At 38.7% G+C, this 20,807-nt stretch overlaps 2 protein-coding genes across 5 annotated transcripts in view; one reads left to right on the top strand and one right to left on the bottom strand.

The window, feature by feature from the left end:
* LOC126475374 (cAMP-dependent protein kinase type I regulatory subunit) overlaps positions 1–20,807 on the top strand; it is a 268,912-nt gene that overhangs the window by 56,292 nt on the left and 191,813 nt on the right. The window lies entirely within an intron of this gene.
* On the bottom strand, positions 550–3,559 carry LOC126475375 (uncharacterized). Of its 2 annotated transcripts, none has more exons than XM_050103198.1 (3): positions 3,209–3,559; positions 2,658–2,906; positions 550–2,570 (listed from the first exon to the last, which is right to left on the bottom strand). In XM_050103198.1, the coding sequence occupies exons 1-3, from the start codon at positions 3,354–3,356 to the stop codon at positions 2,233–2,235; spliced, it is 735 nt and encodes a 244-aa protein (XP_049959155.1). In that variant the 5' UTR covers positions 3,357–3,559; the 3' UTR covers positions 550–2,232. The 2 variants fall into 2 exon arrangements, with proteins under 2 accessions (XP_049959155.1, XP_049959154.1); XM_050103197.1 differs by having other exon boundaries at positions 550–2,582; positions 3,209–3,551.

Raw genomic sequence — 20,807 nt, 5'->3', positions numbered from 1 at the left:
AGATTCTGCTGATGAGTGGTACGCACCCAATACCAGCCTGGCAATAAATAAATTATCGCAACTGTGTTGCTTATATATATTTTCAATTTCAGTTCAGTACATTTTGTGTGCTGGTCACAGTTCACTACGGATATTTTCCATATCTCACGATATACCTTCCACTGACCTAACAGTGAAATTTTTTTTGTTTGGTATTGTTTTCTGGCATTCTTTCCAAAGTACTTTATGAGCAATTGCAAAATTAACTAAACATGGACAAGGCTTTTGCACCTGTAAATTATAAAAAACTGAATGACTTATTACAACAAATGCTTAGCACTGGCATTTATAAGAAGTTTCACATACATGTGAAGAGCTGTTAAATAATATGAAAGAAATATCTAGTAGGAATTCATGGTGTCAGATATTTCTACAGATGGCTGACTTGATTTTTCAAGTGTAGAGGTTCTTGTTAGAGACTCAATAAAGTTCAGGTTTCACTGGAGCCAGAAAAACTTAGAGATTAGTATACACAGAAAATGTAGGTAATGCAACAGTTTTAATTCCATAGTATTTATTTACACAAATTTTATATACAAACAAAATAAATTCATCTGTGCTGAGGTATTTTTTTGTTGATTCTAGTTGATGAATACTGAAAGATCATCACTGTGAAAGAGCATTAGGTTACCCTGTGCAAGTGTTATAAAAAGGAACACTTTTTTTCAACAACAGTATTTTCAGTCTGAATTGAGTAATAAAGCACACCTCATACCATGTTTAATATAAAACGTCTATATACATATATGCTTACAAAATGTAACAACAAGGAATGTATACACAAAAATAGGCAACAGTTAAAGAATACTGCAGTTATAATCTTAGGATCTATTTCATGTTACAACTTGTTGAATTGCTGTTCATAATTTAGAAAAATATAAACCCAGTTGTTATTTATATATTTGCTTTAAAAAAAAAAAAATAAATACATATTTCTACATTTTATCATGACTATTTGGTACACAGAAGGTGCGGATAAAACACCTTCAGTCACATTTTTCTCATGTTTTATTATCAAATTACACAGTGTTTCATGTTCATCCTGACCTCAAAAGGTTAAAAAGGTTCTTCCATGTTTTTTTAATAAAGTTTTTGACCGGTTTTTTTCCCCACTGTTTCCACACTCGGTCCACGAAATACAAGCTTTCTCATAACAGGAAAATGCATTTCACCTCACTCAAGACCAAATGTAGATGATGTGTTAGACAGTTTGCACCTGACGATGGACCCACAGAGTCAGAAATGCATAATGTAGTTTAATAATAATACATAACGAAAAAATTGTGACTGCAGACATTTTTATTAAGACTTTCTGTGAATTTTTGTTTTGTATATGGACTACTACTGAATGAGAAATTGTCATTACTTTAGAATTTACTTAGATTCCCCAAGTAAATGGCTGCAGGTGACAAAATACAAATTATTGACATAACTCGACTGACTTCAGTCTGTGCATATCAGGCAGTTTATAACCACACATTAAAAGCAACAAACTGCAATTTCTACAAGTCATAATAAACAGAAATTAAGTCTTATGTCTTAGTTCATAAAATACTGAATGTTTAAAAACCTTACATACAAAAATAAATAAATAAATAAAATTTGGCAGATATATCACTGATGCAAATGATTGAGACAGTTTGAGATGGTTTCAGTTCTTGATGTATAAAACATTGGCAAGCCTTTTTATCTTAATCTGATGCTACAAAACTTGTTACACCTAACTATTTTATGAGAAACATGATTGTCCTACATAATTGAGCACTGTTAATGCCATGCATCTGATGCTGTTTAATAGCTTGTAGGTTTTCATTTTTAAAGACTGCAGCATCAATGTAAATTTAATAGAGAGCAGTGCATTCCTGTCATGTAACAAAACCAATGAGGCTGCATGCAATCAGGGACATCTAATAAAATCTTTATCAACACATTTCTTTATATGGTGAGAAACATACAGCATTAAAAATCTACTCATACTATAGTTTTACATACCTAATATTGCACAACAACCTGAGACCATAAGTATTTGTACATTCCTTGCAAATTGTGAGCTTTTGAGGAAAATATTGACAGATAATAAAATATCAACCTCATTGTTTTCCTCTTGTAGAATATCAAAATATTTCCAAAAATATAAGTTGTTCTTTGAAAAGTGAAAAAAATATGTTGCTGTCTGGTTCAGGCACAGAATATTTAAATCGCTGTGTTAATATACTCTGGCTTCCACAGCTGATTCATAAAAAAATTATCCACTAGGGCAATATCATGCTCTCTGTCCTTGAGTATTGTCACATCAACTTCTGTTGTGTTACGTGGGATAGTCATATCTACAGGTTCGCCAGCAGACTGCAAAGGCAGCTTATTTGTAGTAAAGACATCATGGGGATGCCTTTTGTGTTGCACATGGGGAATTGCTTTTGTGCCCATAACTTCCACAATCAGCTTCTCACGCTGTAGTCTAACTCGTTTCTCAGTGATGACAAAAATATTCATAAACGCTTTTTGGCAGACTTCTATTAATCTCGCACCAGCTGGACTTGTTCCTGTAACCCAACAGACTTTGGTGGATACAGGTTTAAAAACAAAGTTTAAGATTTATTATTTGTGTAAGTACTTACCAGGCCCAATATGCATATCGCTCTTCGAAAGTAAAGGAACCCGATATTTGCAGCTTACTCTGCGTTTTGCTCTCTTCAATGGTTTATTGTCAGGTGATCGCTTTTGTACAGCCCGTGCTTTAATGTGAGCTCTTAGAAATTCGTTCTGTCTAATTTGGTCTCCAAGTTTGTAAAACTCCGAAAACAGTTTCATTCGGTCTTCAGTCGATATTTTTTCATTGCAGCGCTGAGGGCAGCTGCAAAGCACATCTGTAAAATGTTAAAAGCAAGCACACGTATTGCAGATACGCCAAAATGAGACTTATTTGCTAAAGAATGAAAAATGTTGTATTGTCACGACCTACAGAGAATTGGTAAAATCATGAATTGCGCAAGGTCAACCGTAAATGTCAAATATGTAATCATGTTAAAATCTATTTTAACATCAACTCGTGTGCATTAAAAAGTTAAGCACAATAGATTATGGTGAAGAATATAAAACTCGCAAATAAAACAGAATTAAATTGAGACTGAATATTCCATTCACGGCATTGTGTCAAATAAATAATTACCTGGTTGGATTTTAGCTGGCACGAGTCGACCAGATCGGGATATATATTCTTTACCGAAGTCACGTAGTTTCTTTTGTAGTTCGCGATCTTCTTCTGCAGTTAATTTAGATTCAGCACTGTTTTCCGCAAACATTCCGCCCGTCGCCATCTTTACATTTCCGCTATGACTGTGGGGGAAATGTCCAAAACAATGTCAGCGATATAGAAGTGTGAGCTATCTGACGGGCAATGCGAAAACTTGGAAAGCATCATACGCGATATGGGTAACGGCGTTGGAAGTAGTCTACGAAGTCGCTCAAAGATAGCGCTAGCGGTTCCCACCAACCGAGGAGGTTATTCTAACGCGTCCTTCACACAGTAGGTGGCTCTGGGTTTGCTGCGGTGCAGCAGGCAACTGTTGCTACTGGTCATTGTGATCAGTGGAAGCTTATTATTAAATGCATCTTGATTCTACAAACATTTGGACGATACAGATTTTGTCGTTGTCTTTCTTGTAATGTATTTTGTGAAGGAAAGATACTTTTTTGCCCCTATGAGCAGAATTTTAAACGATAGAACAGAAATACTGCGATAAAAGAAGGCGTATCGATACTACATGTGCACATTTGTTCAGCTCGCGAGTGATGCTAAGTTCAGCGGACTTGGATACGATGTGACGTCTTTATGACGTATACACGCTACATCGAAAACGATAGAAACCGTATATCGACTGTTCGACTTTTTTGAACTTTCGAGAGATTGTGACAGGGTAGCGCTGTGCTCTGCGCCATTCGTTTAAATGTGTTTTGCGTTCCTTGCGTTTAAATCGTGTATTGTACTGTGTTTGTGTCCTGTGCGTTGTTTTTCGTTTGCTTGTCTCTAATTATGTGTTCAGCATTCGAGAGACTAATGAGAGAAAAGCTTACCACCATGGAATGCTTTGACACTGCATTCAATCATTTCATACGTCAATCAGTACTAGACACTAACCTTTGGTTAAGATTACATTGAGAAATCCACTTCCCCTCGTATTTCAACCCCGGTCGACGATTTTTCTTCAACAATGCCTCATATTTTTCTTTTTAAGTTCGAAATTCAATCATTCTACACATCAGTCATTACTGGACACTAAGGTACCTGTCTCTGCGGTCCGAGTGTAAAATTACGTGGAATTATGGTCGATAAAACACTATCTTGGGATGGACATATAAATTACTTACCTAACAAACTTGCACGAGTTCTTTTTCAGCTATATAAATTAAGAAAAAAAAGTCAGCAAGAGTATGCTGCTACAATCTAATATGTACTGACAAGACCAATTGTATGAAACCATGCTAAAATGTTGATAATAAACAAATATTATTTTCGGCGTAAGCATTCAATACAACAATCACACAATCTAATCTGGTCGGGACATAAGAAAACTTCACTTTTTTACGTGGTGTTTTCAAGGCCACGGTCAGGAATATTTCTATTAATATCCAGCTCTTTTATTTTGGCGAAAGACATATACGCTGCCACACTGAGCTGTTTTCAGAATCGCACGTGTCAAAACAAACCACTAGCTGACGACAGTTTAGGATCTCGAACGTTCGTAAAAGTCGATAGGTGCGTTAATCGACTAAAGCGTGTATACGTCATAATGACGTCACATCATATCCAGGTTGGGTGAAATCAGCATCCTCCGTGATAGAGATGTACCAGTACGTCTGTTATCAGTGATGGTTACAAAGAAAAAAAAAACACCTAAATTAATAAAATCTTCTGCATTGCCCATCAGTGGAACGCTGTATTTTAGTACGATTTAACAGCACGCATTACGCAATATAGTATTAGCAGACGTAACAGTTAAATGATGCCATACTTAGGACCCTCTTACGAATTATGTCGTTTTCATAGAACACCTGTTGTTTATAATCAGCCACTAGATATTATAATGCACATTCATTGCGCTCTTCGTTGACTGTAAAATTTTTCGTTGAGAGAAGTTTCTTTTTCTTGTGTGCCCATGAAAGGAATCGAGAATTACAAATTTGTTCTTACCTTACCTTTTGATTACGCTAAAATGAGAGGGATCGTATTTTCCTTCAGCAAGAGAATGAAGAGAGACTTTTTAACGACAGCCCTGCATTGTGATAACTGTGATCCCGTTGTAATGTTTGTAGCGCTAGTCTTGTGGGTGATTTTCAGCTTCCTGTCATAACTATAGTAATCGTGAGATCTTTTATTACTGGTCTATCTTTCGTTAAATGTTCCAGGTGGGTGTGTTCCGCAACACTACATACTTCCTTAAAAAAATCTGAATATGTAGACTAATAAGCCTTACCAGCTTAGAACTTTTAAGTCGGGTCGTCGTCATTGCACATTCCGGAACAAATGGTCGAGGTCAAAATTCAATAGCTCTTGAAGTAGCTGTAAAATTTCATTTTTTAATTGGTAAAAAGTTGTCTCCCAGAATTTTTTCTTAATTCACCCAGTGCTACAAAGATCAATTCAGTGCATCAAAATCACCAATTCCTTTGTTTAAGAAACTTTTGTTCAAGTTTTAATGATGCACATATTTTTCGGAAATCCACGTTTGAAAAATATAGAAACGGCGACAACTTACATTCAATATATATGAGTTTGTTTCATGTTTCGGATATGTAAACGGTTTTAACATTGTGAAATTAATCTTTTCTTTTCAATAAAGGGGTCTTCCCAGTAGAAGCAGTAAGTTTCCTGATTGAACAAAACTGTATTCTTTCGTTCTCCTTTTTCCAGAACGTGGTTTCGCAAGGGAGCTTTGGCATAGTATGTATTTACATTTACTCGAATGCAACGCTCCAAGAATATAGAGTTTGACCGTCGTACTTTCTCCTTTTTTTCTCGATTGTTTCGTGTCGAGATAGTAATAAATTTACTTTCGAGAGCTACATTGCAGATGTAGAAAACAAGAAAAGTAGGATTTCAGGTAAAATGCTAAAATCTGTGAAAATGAGAAAACAAGCGCATAATGGCTCACGTGTTCCAATCAAGAGAATGCCCGCTTATTAGTGGACGGTTTTCATATCTAGGCAAAGGGAAACAGCTAGCTCGTGGGGCGCCATTAGACGTAAACATCAGAAGGAAACAGTTGAAGCAATCAATTGCGATGGATGTGCTGTAGAAGAAGGCTGTACTAGACACTATGGATTGCGTAAGTTCCCCAGTCGAATGTGGCTATCGTAGTTCATAGTATGTCTTGGCTGACGCCAAAAGTTTAAGAAGTTTCGTGCTGATGGTGACTGTCATTCTCGCAAGATATCTTAAGATTTACTCTTCGCCTGCAGAGGTAGGTTTGTTTTTCATTCATGAGACGTCGAAATTTTCCACTATTTCCTTCGTGGCGTCTTAAGTTAAAAAAAAAAAAAGAGGGATCTGAGTCGGTAGATTATTAATTCATTTTGTGTTATTTTAACAGATAGCATGTTGTCGAAGAAACTATTCTGTTGCGCTAGAATTGCAACTTCCTGCAGCGTCTTACCACGTCAGGGAATTGAGAATTACACGGGATAGCCTGTGTTCGACGCCTAACGTAATGCAAGATCACCTATACTGAATTAAGATGATTCTTTCAACACTGGTTCAAATGGCTCTGAGCACTATGGGACTTTACATCTGAGGTCATCAGCCTCAACACTGGTAATGCTTTAGAAAGTTCTACGAAGTACATGTCATATTTAGTGACACTAGAGTTCATTGGTCAACGGATTTTAACGTTTGATACATACTGAAATGGATTACGGTATCACGTATTTATTTTACGGTGGAGGAATCTTTTTGACGCCGGTAATATTCTAGCCAGTGAAATGCTCACGTCACTTGACTGTACAGCTTAATTTTCCCTACCCACAACCTTTGTATTTTACGTTACTTGACAAACTGCACTTTGCGGCGCCAGGTAAATGTGGAGTCTCTTAATATTTTGTTGTTAGTTTTGCCACCTCTGATGATGATGGTTGGAATATTACACTTTCGTAATTTTTATTGCTGTAATATCTCTCTCTCTTTTCCTGTTCATACTAGATCTGAACCTGATCTGCAGCGCAACCAGAAGTCTGTAATAAAGTAAATGGTCCAGACGGTATTTGTTTATTTATTAGTTCTGTAGTTCTGAAATAGTCGTGACGCGAGATAGAAGGCTTAAAATAATATATTTCTTGACTCCTAATTTAGCGCTGTAGTACATTAGCAAGTTGCCTTTGTAGAGCAGGCTAATCTCAAACGAACGTACCTCGGGAACACGTTCTTGTAGCACTGTTAGATGCCAAAGACTGACATTGGGTTGCATTCCATCTCTTCACGTTTAAATATTTTTCTTATAAAGTCATGGACAGCATTTTGCTAAAAAGATGAATTTGTTCATCTTAATTTAACATCAAGTAATAATAAAACTACATTTTTAGAGAGCATTCAGTATACTGAGAAATTCGTAAAACCCATCAGTACTGCTCGACTATTGTTTTCTTAAATTTGTTTTTCAGCATTAAAAGGATCGTCATTTAATCTGAAGCTTTGAGAAATCGCCCTAACCTTTAAGCCTGCCGAATGAAATGGTGCTTGAATTGCATTGGTTATATTCACATGCATCATGGAATTGATTCTATGACACGCAGCTACCGTATTATGTTAAGGTCCTTCTTCAGATAAAGTTTTAATTACTTAACGAAAATGTATCGTCCCCATAAGAACGTACGCAATATAAGCATAACTTTAGAACTGATACGTACAGACTTTGAATACAAATTGGAAGGCGGGAGAACAAACTTTCAGTGCGTCACATCAAATAACATGCGATCAGAGATACCGGACGTCGGCTTAGATCCGTGTTGTAATGATGTGGCGTCATAAAGCACAAACAGAATACTGACATTTATATTCCTTTTATATAATTATTGGAAGGTAATAAGGTGAGAGAAAGCTGTCAACTACGCGTAGCGTGCTCAGACAGTTACCCATCCAAGGACCGGTGCTCTACACCTACAGCAGTACACTGCGAGCCACCCGAAGGTGTGTGGCGGAGTGTATTTCTGGTACTACTGTCTGATTTTCCCCTCCCACTTTCCCTGTTCCATTCGCGAATGCCACGTGGAAAGAATGAATGTCGTTAAACCTCTACTATTTTTTAGTTGTGATTGCTCGAATTTGTTTGACTCTTCCCAAAAAGTACTCTAGAAATTTCAATAATAAACCACTCCGTGATGCGTAACGCTGTCGTGCCGACGAAACGACCCTGTCACGAAACCCAATTTTATATGGATCTTCTCTCTCTGTTCTATAAACGCTGTGTGGTAAGGGTCTCAGATTGATGAAGAGTACTAAAAAAATAATAAAACTGGCTCTGAGCACTGTGGGACTTAACTTCTGAGGTCTTCAGTCACTTAGAACTACTTAAACCTAACTAACCTAAGGACATCACACACATCCATGCCCTAGGCAGCATTCGAACCTGCGACCATAGCGGTCACGCGGTTCCAGACTGTAGCGCCTAGAACCGCTCGGCCACTTCGGCCGACGTACAGTACTAGAGGATCGGTCATATAAGTGCCTTGTAAGCCACTTATTTAGTGGATGAATAATTACATTTCCTTAAGATTCTTCCTATGAATGCCACTCCACCAAATGCTTTTACTACTATTTATTTTATGTGGCCATTCCCCTTGAGGTCGCTCGGAATCGGTACACTCCATTTTGCTGTGATTGAGGTTGCCATCAATTAGTCATTAGTGGTGCAGTTGTACAGTAGTGGATTTCGTATCCTATGTATACGTAATACCTGATGATCAGTGGCCTGTCGGGAACAGGTGCATTCAACGACGCAAGGCCGTTGGCTTTTGGAAATTTCTGTTACGTTGGAATATTACAGTTTCATTGTGAATTTGCAAAGGCAATGAATGTGATGTTAAGAGGACAACCATAGTTATTGTTAAGTGACATATTTTGCGTATATAGGATGTCTGAGTGGTTTCTGTCCGCCATTTCTGTGTCATGACACAAAGCAGACGGGTAGTATCAGTAGTCAACGTATACCGAGCGACGGAATCATGTATATTCGTTCGCGGTCCTCATATTCATTGTTTTATAAAATTTGCAAGTTGGTCACGTTTCTTTACTTGACTCCCTGAACGGTTTTCTCTCATGCAGTTATGCGCACAATAAATACGTTTACAAGAAAGCATTAACCGTATAGTAAGTTGCGAATTAAAAAGTACAAATTATTTTAAATCCAAACCAATTAGAGAATATCCGTAGGTAAATGCAAACACATGTATTGTATATCTTGTTTTTAGACTATCACTTCAGTGCGTCGTGGGCTGCGTGTACTGTGAATGTTTCTGACACTTCAAAGTATCACTTTCATAGAATCTTCAGAGCAGCTGTCTCTCTGATATTTAAAATACTATGGCATCTTCTCAAAGACAACAAAAGCAGATAAGAGGTACATACTTCATTTTCTACCATAACCATAGTTTCAGCCCCGTATCTCACAACCTCTCAATATAAATGATTCATCCTGTAGCTTTATGTACTTCACTAACGATCAGAAATAAGTGAAATACTCCCGATTACGATTACTTACAGAGTAGCTATGTTGTATTCACTTTTTTGGCCGTCGCCTTGGAATTATTTTATTGCCCAAGTAAAGTTCTCACCCTCTTGCCCTTGTACCCAGCTGAATCTGTTTCGTGAGGACGTTATAGAGGAAAGAGATACGATCTACTTGTAACCGTGTGGATGTAATAAGCAGATGAAGCGAGGTGCGTGCTCCTTGGTGCGAGCGAGCACTGTTGCTTGAAGTAATGCGTTGCTACGCCAGAGCGCTCAGCGACGCGACAGTATGTCGGCGTGTGCAGAATCGTTGTTTCCCGTCCTTCGATTTGCACTGTAATGGTCTGTTCAGGTAGTTTGTGATTTGTAAGTGTGCTCCATGTGACGCCGCTTTCTTTGTTCTATGAAGCCCGCTAACTGTTTGCTATATTCAGTGGAAGCACAACTCCACTTGATATACGTTCCATGCAGCCTTCACATTGTTCGTAAGTAATGATTCAAAATATGTAAGCAAATACAGATAACATAGTAGCTGATAAGAGTTCATAACATATCGTGACCACTGACAAAAAATACAATTCTTCTGATCAATACAGAAGTTAGTTAGTACAAGGATGGTTTGATAAGTCTGGTACATTTCCAAGAAAGAATGGAACGTTTTTGTTGTACGAATTGGTCAGTGTATTGATGAAGACTGAAAATGGAGCAAACATAGTTTCGTGAAATTTGAAGGGTTGGTCTGCCGTATTTACCAAACAGATTTGGATGAAGTTCACACGGACCCTGCACAATCATTGAAGGCCATTTCCTTTGGATTAATTAATTTAAACGTGGTCGGACAAGTACCAAAAAGAAGCGCGCCCCGTCCTTCCAACTGAGGTCACCACAAAGGAAACCATTGACAGAATCGATGATACGGCAACGCAAGACCGGCGAACAAAAATTCGTGATATTGCTGAGACTGTAGGCATCTCAACTGAGCGATTGCGTAATAATCTTGCTCGGTGAATTGGCTAGGAAGAAGCCGAGTGAGAGGTGGACGCTGCGATTGCTCACGTGGACCAAAAGCGCAACGAGCACAACATGGCAGCAAAAGTCTGACGATGTTTAATCGCAATCCGCAAGACTTTTGTGCCGATTTATGACAGTTGATGAAACCTGGATCTGTTATCTATTATTTTATTTATTGTACACTAATGGATAAAATAATAGAACAACGCTCTCAAAGAGGATTACTATAATAATACTATCCAATATAATAATATTACCACCCAGCATCTATACACTCACTTATCCACGAAGCCCTCCACAGAGTATTGAAACGAAAACACAAAATCATGTCACCAAAGCTTTCAACCACACGCTAACAGCAATTCAAATCACTCCCCACCCACAAAAAACCTCTTCAGCTCTCTCTCTCTCTCTCTCTCTCTCTCTCACACACACACACACACACACACACATATATATATATATATATATATATATATATATATAAACGTCATGAATAGAAGTTAGTCCTGAACATATACTTCGTTAGGTTGGCAACAAGCATGTAAACAGCCCAAAGAGGAGGAAACACATAATGGAGTTGCAATATTTACGTTTTGAAAAGCAGTGTGCGGCGAAATAGTTATATCGAGTGGCAAAAGAACAATAGTGCACCACAAAAAGAAATAGAAACACGGGGAACAGTGTGAAGGAGGTCAGAACGCAAAGTTGTGCTGATATATCACTAATAAAGTGGCAGTGCGACCTCCAGACCAGATGAGAGGAAACGAAGATCAGCAAATCGTAAGTAATTACTTTTTTACATAAATGACGACGTGACCAGCTAAATATTCCAAAACCAACAAAACTGTATCGGTATAGATCCCACTGATGATGCCTTAGAACAAGAAAAAGGCGAAACGTGTCTGGGATAAATAAAGTGGCAGTAGGAAAACGCGGTTTTGTTAACAAAATATTTCTATATTTGCTGCGGAGGATGCCCACGCAAAGAAACTTGCTAATTTTCGTTTTAGCGGTTCTGTTACACTTCCTTGGCTCACTCCAAAGGTTACTTCGCCTCTGGAAAACACACTCTTTCCTACATAAGTAATAATTATACCCACGAAAAATTTGAGACAGTTCTATGTTTGGTTGGATGGCCGTCTTTCGCTTTAGTTGTTGTACTTTCTATTCAATTATAGTTTTTCGCTTTAGTTGTTGTACTTTCTATTCAATTATAGTTTTTCGTCTTAAGCGTACTGCAGTCTACGAATTTTTTACACCAGACACGTTTCGCCTTTACATACAAAACATCATCAGTGGTTGCTGGTGTTTATTGTTCCTGCTGACAAGTACCGAAGTCGACAGGAATTTCTCTTGTTAGAGGAGATTGAAGTCGAAGAAAATTTGATTGCACTTTTCCCCGTCGTAGGTGTTAGACCTTTTCGAAACTGCATATTCGATCGCGATGTTTGCGATTTTGCGTCGTACTTTTGTAAAATACCGCAGGAGTTGTCATAAAGGTTTTACTGTGGTTGAAACTTTTTTGCTTTCAACCTTTGCTAACAGGAAAAACCTGTCGATTTCTAAACATGTAGAAAGAACAATAAACAGCAACGCATCGGGATGTATTTTGTAAATAAAAGCGAAACGTGTCTGGCATTAAACTTTGTAATTGCAGAACGCTAAAGACGGAAAAAAATAATAGTTTAACGTATTTAAGAAACTAGGCCAGGGTACTGTGTCTTTACCATTCGACTGTAAGAATATCTAGGAAAACGGAATTCATCCGCTCATCTGATTCTACTGTTCGAAAGATATTGTGTCCGAAAATAAGCCATGTTTCATGAGAGCACTGTCTTCTGAGCCCCTGCTGATTCTTTGAAATAAGCTTAATTTCCTAGAGAACTGAGGTACACTTGGTTTATGACTATTTGTGTGTTGGTTGTTCATGGCTATTTGTGTGTACAGCTATTCGAGCGAGCAAGTTGCATTGCACACTTTGAAAGGGATGAAGCGTAGGGTTATAGTTAAATGGTACTTCGTACATGAAGACAAATGTGGGAAGTAGAATAATTGCTGTCCAAATTCGAAACTGCATCCAGGCTTCCTTTCTGAATGCTGGTTGAAAATGCTTTACTCCATGCTATCTTTCATAATACACGAGATCTCAAAGACACGATGTCCTTACTGTGGAACAGTGGTGCGATCGCTGTTTCTGACTAAGGATGATTAATGAGAAAAGATATTCATCGTTGTCGTGTTGCGTGGATGATACACAGCGTAAAGCCATGTTTCGGAAAACGAAGACTTAATTGTGAAAGGCAGTGAAAGGGGAAGTGACCCAAGGTATGATGGGGTTAGTTAAACGTCCATTACCCGTACCTGCAAGACTTAAACTATAATCAAAGACACTTCCTTGTCCTGAAGTCTACGTTGCGGTCTAAGTTTTAGTCAGTTAGGAATGTGTCACAGTGACCGATTTGGCGGGTTCATTGAGTGCTTGGAGTTATTACTTACCGAAATAAAAAATAATAATATTAGCTTTAACAAGCAGTTGATAGCGAGGTCATTAGCGACGAATAAAGAAGTGCAGAACTATTTCGTAGGCAGTACGAATGAAACAGACAAAACACAATTTTCAGGCTTCTGAGGACGCAGTACCAGACATTTATTTTTCCCTCTAAGAGTGCGTACGAAACTTGTTCTTGATGACCGATACTGCAGTTAGCGAATAGAAACAAACGGTAACGTATAGAAGTTGCAAATCCAAGTAGCAGGAAACCTGCAGCTATATTGCTAATATTAAGAGTAAGTCCTCGCATTTGACCCAAATTGTGTGCAACCGAGTCACTCGGAAATGTGTGAAAGAAGCATGCGAAAGAAAAGTAGTAATTAAATTGCAAGTACACCGCGATGTAAAGTCATATGACAAGGAAGTTTCTATAGCGGGCTATCACAGTTAAGGAAAAGTAATTATCTTCAGGAAAGATAAACACTGTTTATAAAACTTGCTATTGGGCATTGAATATATAGGTGCTACAATTCTTATCACAGAGATATGGAGGGAAAACTGAATCTTCGGGAAGCCCTTATCAGCGTCCGCGAAGTATTGTGAAATTCGTTTTATTTAAGAGTGAGGGCGTCATCTACTCAACATCGTTAGGCTGACCTCTGCAAGCTTTAGCGTCATTTTCTATGGATTGATAAAGCAACCGTAGAATGGAATAAAATTAACGTCACTCTAGTTCGTCTAGCCTCGTAAACGCATTATACCTACGGGATTCAATAGAAGTGAAATAACTAGTACAATTTACAAGGACTGCAGTTGCCAATCAAGGATGAAGTAAATCTATTATGCATATTTTAATCAACTGACATCCTACGACCGGGAATAGTTCAAATAAATATGTGAACTGGAGTTTCTGGTTCTCTGACTGAGGACCTCTGCAACCGAAGTAACTAAGCTAATAGTTGTTTGCATGAATAGACTACTTATTCTTATCGCAAATATTGGAAAAGCTAAATTGGTTGTTGTTACTGTTGTCATCCAGAAGATTGTTTCATTTGATTGCACGTCTTCGTGAACATATGCCGGACAATACACCAGATGTCACATAGCGAAGAAAGCTCGGAGCTCGCTCGAAAAAGCTAAAGTCTGGAGCCACGGTTAATTTCCTTCAACCGTCCCAACCTCTAATTTTTGCAGTGAGGCCAAACGTAACGTGGAAGATCTGACATTTCATCACCACATAAAGACGAGGAAAGAGTTTTTGTAAAGTGATTACGTGTTAAGGGAGAAGACTCGTTTGTTTCTAATATTTGCAACCTTTTACCGGTTTTGCAGCTGAATTGTGATGGAACATTATACGTTTTGTTAGCGGCATTACAGAACACCAGTAAATAAAAGTAGAACGATATAACGCTTGTTAAATCATACATTTATATAGTGTCACATAAAACAGCTGAGAAAGGAGCAAAATATTAAGTCATCTTTAGATATCATTAAGATTCAGAGCCATTAACTATTGTTTATAGTAATTCATATGAAACAACGCTGTATTGCTAAACCTTATCCACTTAGCTTAACGCCTTTTGCGAAAAATTTCTTTTCAAATATTGACAAATGCTATGTCACTACTCAGGGATAATTAAATTGTTCAGTTTTTAAAAGTACTTGCTTCACTGTGTCGTTAGATAAATACAGAGCCGGTGCATGATTTTCTGCATGAACTGACCTCTCGATTATGTCTCATAAATGTTCGATGGGATTCATGTCGGGTGATCTGTGTGGCCAAATCATTCGCTCGAATTGCCCAGAATGTTTTTCAAACCGGTGTGATGCATTGTCATCCATAAAAATTCCATTGTTGTTTGGGAAGATGAAGTCCATGAATGGCTGCAAAAGGTCTCCAGGTAGCCGAACATAAATATTTTCAGTCAATGATCGGCTCAGTTGGATCAGAGGACCTATTGAATTCCATGTAGACGTAACCGAAACCAATGTGGAGCCAACACCAGCTTGCTCAGTGCCTTGTTCACAGTTTGGCTCACAGGCTTCGTGGGGACTGCGACGCACTCGAACCCTACCATTAGCTCATATCAACTGACATCTGGACTCATTCGAGCAGGTCGCGGTTTTCAGTCGTCTAGGATCCACCCGATATGGTCACGAGCCCAGGAGAGGCGCTGCACTCGATGTCGTGCCGTTAGCGAAGGCACTCGCATCGGCCGTCTGCTGCCACTGCCCATTAACGCGAAATTTCGCCACACTGCCCCAACGGATGTGATCGTCGTACTACTACATTCATTTCTGGAGTTATTTCACACGCTGTTGCTTGTATGTTAGCACAACTCTACGCATAGTCGCTGCACCCGGTCGCTAAGTGAAGGCTGTCGGCCACTGCTTTGTCCGTGGTGAGAGGTAATGCCTGAAATTTGGTTTGCGTCCACAGTCAGGTCACATGGATCACCTAAATACAAATGACTGCTCCTCCAAAGCATTGCCCTTTTAAACTTCGTCTACGCGATACTACCGCCCTTTGTATATGTGCATATAGTTAAAACTCCAGGCCTCCTGAAATATTATAACGAGCACACTTTAGGTATCAGCTGACACTTTCGAATCCCGAGAATGCTTTTCGTTCTTAGCTACCATACAAATGATGGACATTAAAACTAAGAGGAGTTACGTGGTAAGCTGGAAGTAAAAACATTTCTGCTGTGAATATGAACATGTAGTGGATAATCTTAATGACTTAAAGTAGTTGCTATGTGAATTCACAGAGCAATGCTGAGTCGATCTAATATGCTTTTCTTGAGGTAGCTTCAGTTATGGAAGATTTCAAGAATTTCACTTACACATAATTTTGGAGAACGTAAAAAATTTACTTCTAAAACAAACGTTTAATTTGCGAGAGTAGTGTTTAGTCCAATTTACATATAAATAAGGTCCACGCTTAGTGAAAAAAAAGTGTTTGTGGTCGTTCTGCTGTTTTCTCTGTCTCGCTTGTCGTAGGAGGGATTATTGTGATGATTACCCCCCAGAATAGGGTTAGCAACATTGTGAAGGCTCTGCAGTTGCCTGGTAGTTTCATAACAAGGCTTAGCTAGGGAACTTCCGTCACATAGAGCTTGTCGTGAACTGTTGGCGGCACGTTAAGTCTAATGATGTACATGCAGTACGGGCACCACATCAACACTTACGAGCGTTGCCGTTAGCGAAACTATCTTGCTTGGTCATGTTTTTGTCGCTCGTCCAACTGAATCGATTCAAGTTGAACATGATGCAGACATTCGCAGCACGGCGTAGCGTCTACACCGCGGTTCGCGTCGCAAGAAGTCTGCTCTACCTGTACGCACTGTGCAGACATTGACGTGCTTCGCCTGGGAAAGCACTGATGCCCGGAATTTCTTGCTGCGTCGTGGTAGCGGTTTTAAATATAGAGCGTCCGGTGCCTTAATATAGTCCCCGCCGCAGCGCGAACACAGTCAATTCCGAATACCCGAAGTTCATAACTGCTTCTTTCGAGAAACACGCTTTCAGTGGGCAGCGGTAAATTGTTCCGGTAGCGCAATGTCCTATGTTTAATTTATCATGTTATAGTCTTTATTGGTTCTTCTGAGGTAACGAAAACGAACCATTTCTCTAGAAGTAGATTCGGGGTGAGCAATGTAACTTGACCTCGGCAGTAACCACTTCGTTTTCAGCATACCGGATTTTTCACTACTCACCCATGTCTGCCACCCCATCAAATTTCGAGAGAAAAGTGGAAGTGTAAATTCATCACTCCGGTAATTGGCACGTAACGCAAGTTCCTAGGCATACAATGCTTTGCTGTAAGTCTTGGAGCAACAACCGAAAATAATTCTCGGTGTCGTCGTGTGTCCGAGGGTGTAAAAGAAGAAACCTCGGATAACATGGCAACGCCGGATTCACTGTTGTTTCGCTCATCAGCCCTGTGGTTTGTTCGATGCAGTCCTCCAGCCTTGTGATATGTCAGCTATCTTCCTCATTTCAGCTGCATCTTTATCGTCAACGATCTGCCTCGTGTGCTCATATCTCGACCTCCCCTTGCGGTTCTTTCCTTCCACCTCACTTCATTTACAGTATTCAGCAATAGATGCACACCCATTCCATCTCTTCTATTTTTGTACTAAAAATATTTTTTCCTCGTCACATCGTTGCATAACTCTTCATTCCTTACGCGATCAGCCCATCTTTTCTCGTCTCCTCTAGCAACCCATTGCAAAGGCATATAATTGTTCCAGTTATACTTTGGCCATTGTCCACCTTTCGCACTCATACAGAGATGTCTTCCAAACATAGCTTTCCATTAATATTTTTCTAATCTCATGATTTATATTTTCGGGTGTTAATATCCGTTTGCATCTGTAGAAGATCCTTTTGAGTAGTGCATTCCTCGGTACTATATGTGTCTTGCTTCTCCCTTCTTTTTTTGTTCTTCTTTAGAGACAGCACAATTCAATCACATTTTGTAGTCTAAGATCAAAATTCAACATTAATCCACCGAGCACTCGCTGCGTTTGCTATTACATTGATTATTCATTAAGGTCCCTACTCAATTTCTGTTCACTTTTGGCGATCACTGCAATGTCATCAGATCATCACCACGTACATTTTCTTTCCGTGACAGGCAGTTCTTACATCTAGATAGAGCCTAGTGCTGTACTACTCTCGTTGCTTGTTTGGTTTGGAAATGATCAGAGGCAACACCCTATACCTTTCCTGTGTGGGCTGTGGTACATTCTGTCACTGTTGATTAGTACAGGAAGTCTAGCACAATTAGTTAATACCACGCTGCCAACTAAGTATATCTTTAAGAAGACAATATCTTAGACACACGGAAAAATTAGGCTTCTAGTAGACCAGCACTTACGATAAACGCCCGTTACCACACTCACCAAACAATTAAATATAGAAATAGCGTGACTCGTAGCAAAATAAGTGGTCAAGGCCATAGAGGTTTCCACTTTACCATCTCTCATTTTGTACAAATTTGGGGCGGAAAAAAAAACCAAAGGAAGAGAAGTATGTTTTAATACTTCGTTAGCCTCGTAAGTAAAGAGTGCCAAAATGCTAGTGTATTTCAGAAATTTAGGACATGTTTTATGTGTTGCAATTCAGTAAATAAATGTAGTAAAGTGTCAGAATAACAGAACTGTGCCTTTAGTGCAGGCATACTGTGTGAAATATGTCGTTAGGTGCACTATTTTTGCCCCAATTGGTACTCTGCAATAAATTTTGCCGTGCAACGAAATTTCTCCCGAATGAAATATATTGATATCTTAAAGTAATTGGTTTGTGACACTAGTTCGTAGTAGCTTGTTTATGAAACATGTAGGTTTTATTACTTTTGTTTTTACTTTTTTAATGCGTGACGGTGAAGTTGACGGATTTTTGAGCTCGTCTATTCCAGTAGGTTCACCTGACCCATACTTTTCTTTAGCTACTATTTGAAGTAGCATTTGTTCCTGTACGTTATATCAAATTTTTCACTATTGTTTATGGCAATAAATAACAAGTATTTCTGTGACATGGTGGCTCGTTATTTTTTCCTCAAAATGAACTGGAAGAAATTGATTTTCGATTGTTCAGGCAACTTTTGTAGCCGAAAAAAGCCTTTCTTCCTAGAATAACACAATGGATTTTTGTCTGAATTTTCATAGCCGAACGAAGAGTGGGAAATCGACAAATAGTCTAGTTTTTAAAATAAGACTTGATTGCGCGAAAGTAATCAGGATAATAAAGAATCAAACTTGACGATAAAAATTGAAGGAAAAACGACAAAGTGTTTTAATAAAACAGATTAGAGACATTTGACACATCTTTGAATGACGCTCGTAATGACGTACAGCAAATCAGGTGCCAATGGGAATATAAAGTTCAGTGTTTAACTAAAATTTCTAGTAATACTGGAGGACATTTGTATGTTGACGTACTATTGCTGTACATGAATTTGAGCATCATTTAAAGGCGCATCAAATGTTTCTCAAATCTATTTTACTTCTTACCTTAAGACAAATAATTTCACATAATTTTTGACTGAATTTTTTCCCAAAATTTATTTTCAAGTTACGCTCACAGAATGTGTACCAAAATATCTGAATGGACTATGGTTTAACATTGCAGCCAGGAAAGTATGCTGCATTCATGTGGTACAACAGCTGGTGGATTGGTAATCTTCGAAAAATTGTTATATGATTCCAAAACGTTAAAAAATTGCAGAGTAACCAGTAGGTTTTAAGTTTTCCTCCTATACAAGATTATTTACCTTCACTTACTTAAACTTTCTAATAAATTGTGTGATCTTAGAACATGACATTCCGAAGTAGTGATTTGCTTCAGAAGCTTCATTCCATAATAATGTACCGTCTGAAAAAAGAAAAAAAAAAACAATCGTCGGATTTTGCAGAGGACAAAAGATATTGTTTCAAATGACAGTTGCCGCAAGTACGGATCAAACGTCCTTTTGAGATATAGAGGATCAAAAAATTACCTGCACTATTACGTGTACTTCGTCCTCATCTATTTAAAATACCGTGAAACCAAAAATGACAAATCTTGCCGGTTTTATAAACCTTCTAGTCGAAGAGCACAAACCACTTCGGCTTGGGAAAAATTTTTTCACTACATAATTTATGGAAGACTGTTCTTCTTGGACAAAATGGTGAACAAAATAACGTTAAACTCACACTTTTATGAACATATCGAAATATTGGATGCGATGTGGCGTCAATAAAAGAGCAAAAAATTAATGTAAAAAGTTAGACAAAATATGTTTAATTTTCAGAGTAACCTTTTTTACTTGTCTATCATATAACAATTAAAAATATTACCTAGGAAATGTAGATAAAACTCACAATTATATGAGACATGTTTTTCTGCGAAATATATTGTGTATTTTCTGATCGGACCTTTTGACAGATTCTAACTTTGCGATTAATTATTGCTTTGGCTATCACACTCAAAATGCTGATAAGCGCTACCGCTTCGCTGTCGCAAGCTGCAGCTCTCTGCCGCTGGAGGGCTCAGAATTGTGGCATGCAAATGGCGATATGTAACGCAACAATGTCCAAGTACTGAGAGACCGTTAGAAAACCGAAGACACGCATTCGAAGATTTCGCCCACACATGGAGCAGCCCGGGGCACACTGTTAACTATCATTCTCCTTACCGTCCCGATGCGATTTTCATCACTTTCCAACTCTAATCGCCTTCGAGGACTCACCTTAATAGTGATGAAGCAGCACAAACAGAGGATTTTTTTTATGTCATGTGGCGAGGGCCTCCCGTCGGGTAGACCGCTCGCCTGGTGCAAGTCTTTCGATTTGACGCCACTTCGGCGACTTGCGCGTCGATGGGGATGAAATGATGATGATTATGACAACACACTACCCAGTCCCTAAGCGGAGAAAATCTCCGACCCAGCCAGGAATCGAACCCGGGCCCTTAGGATTGACAGTCTGTCGCGCTGACCACTCAGCTACCGGGGGCGGACACAAACAGTGATGATTTGGTTCAGTCAACGAAGTCAAA

Source organism: Schistocerca serialis, chromosome 4 (genome assembly GCF_023864345.2).
Source record: "Schistocerca serialis cubense isolate TAMUIC-IGC-003099 chromosome 4, iqSchSeri2.2, whole genome shotgun sequence".
NCBI classification, from domain to species: Eukaryota; Metazoa; Arthropoda; class Insecta; order Orthoptera; family Acrididae; genus Schistocerca; species Schistocerca serialis.
The sequence above is the reverse complement of the archived record's forward strand: the minus strand, read 5'-3'. Positions and strand labels throughout refer to the sequence as shown.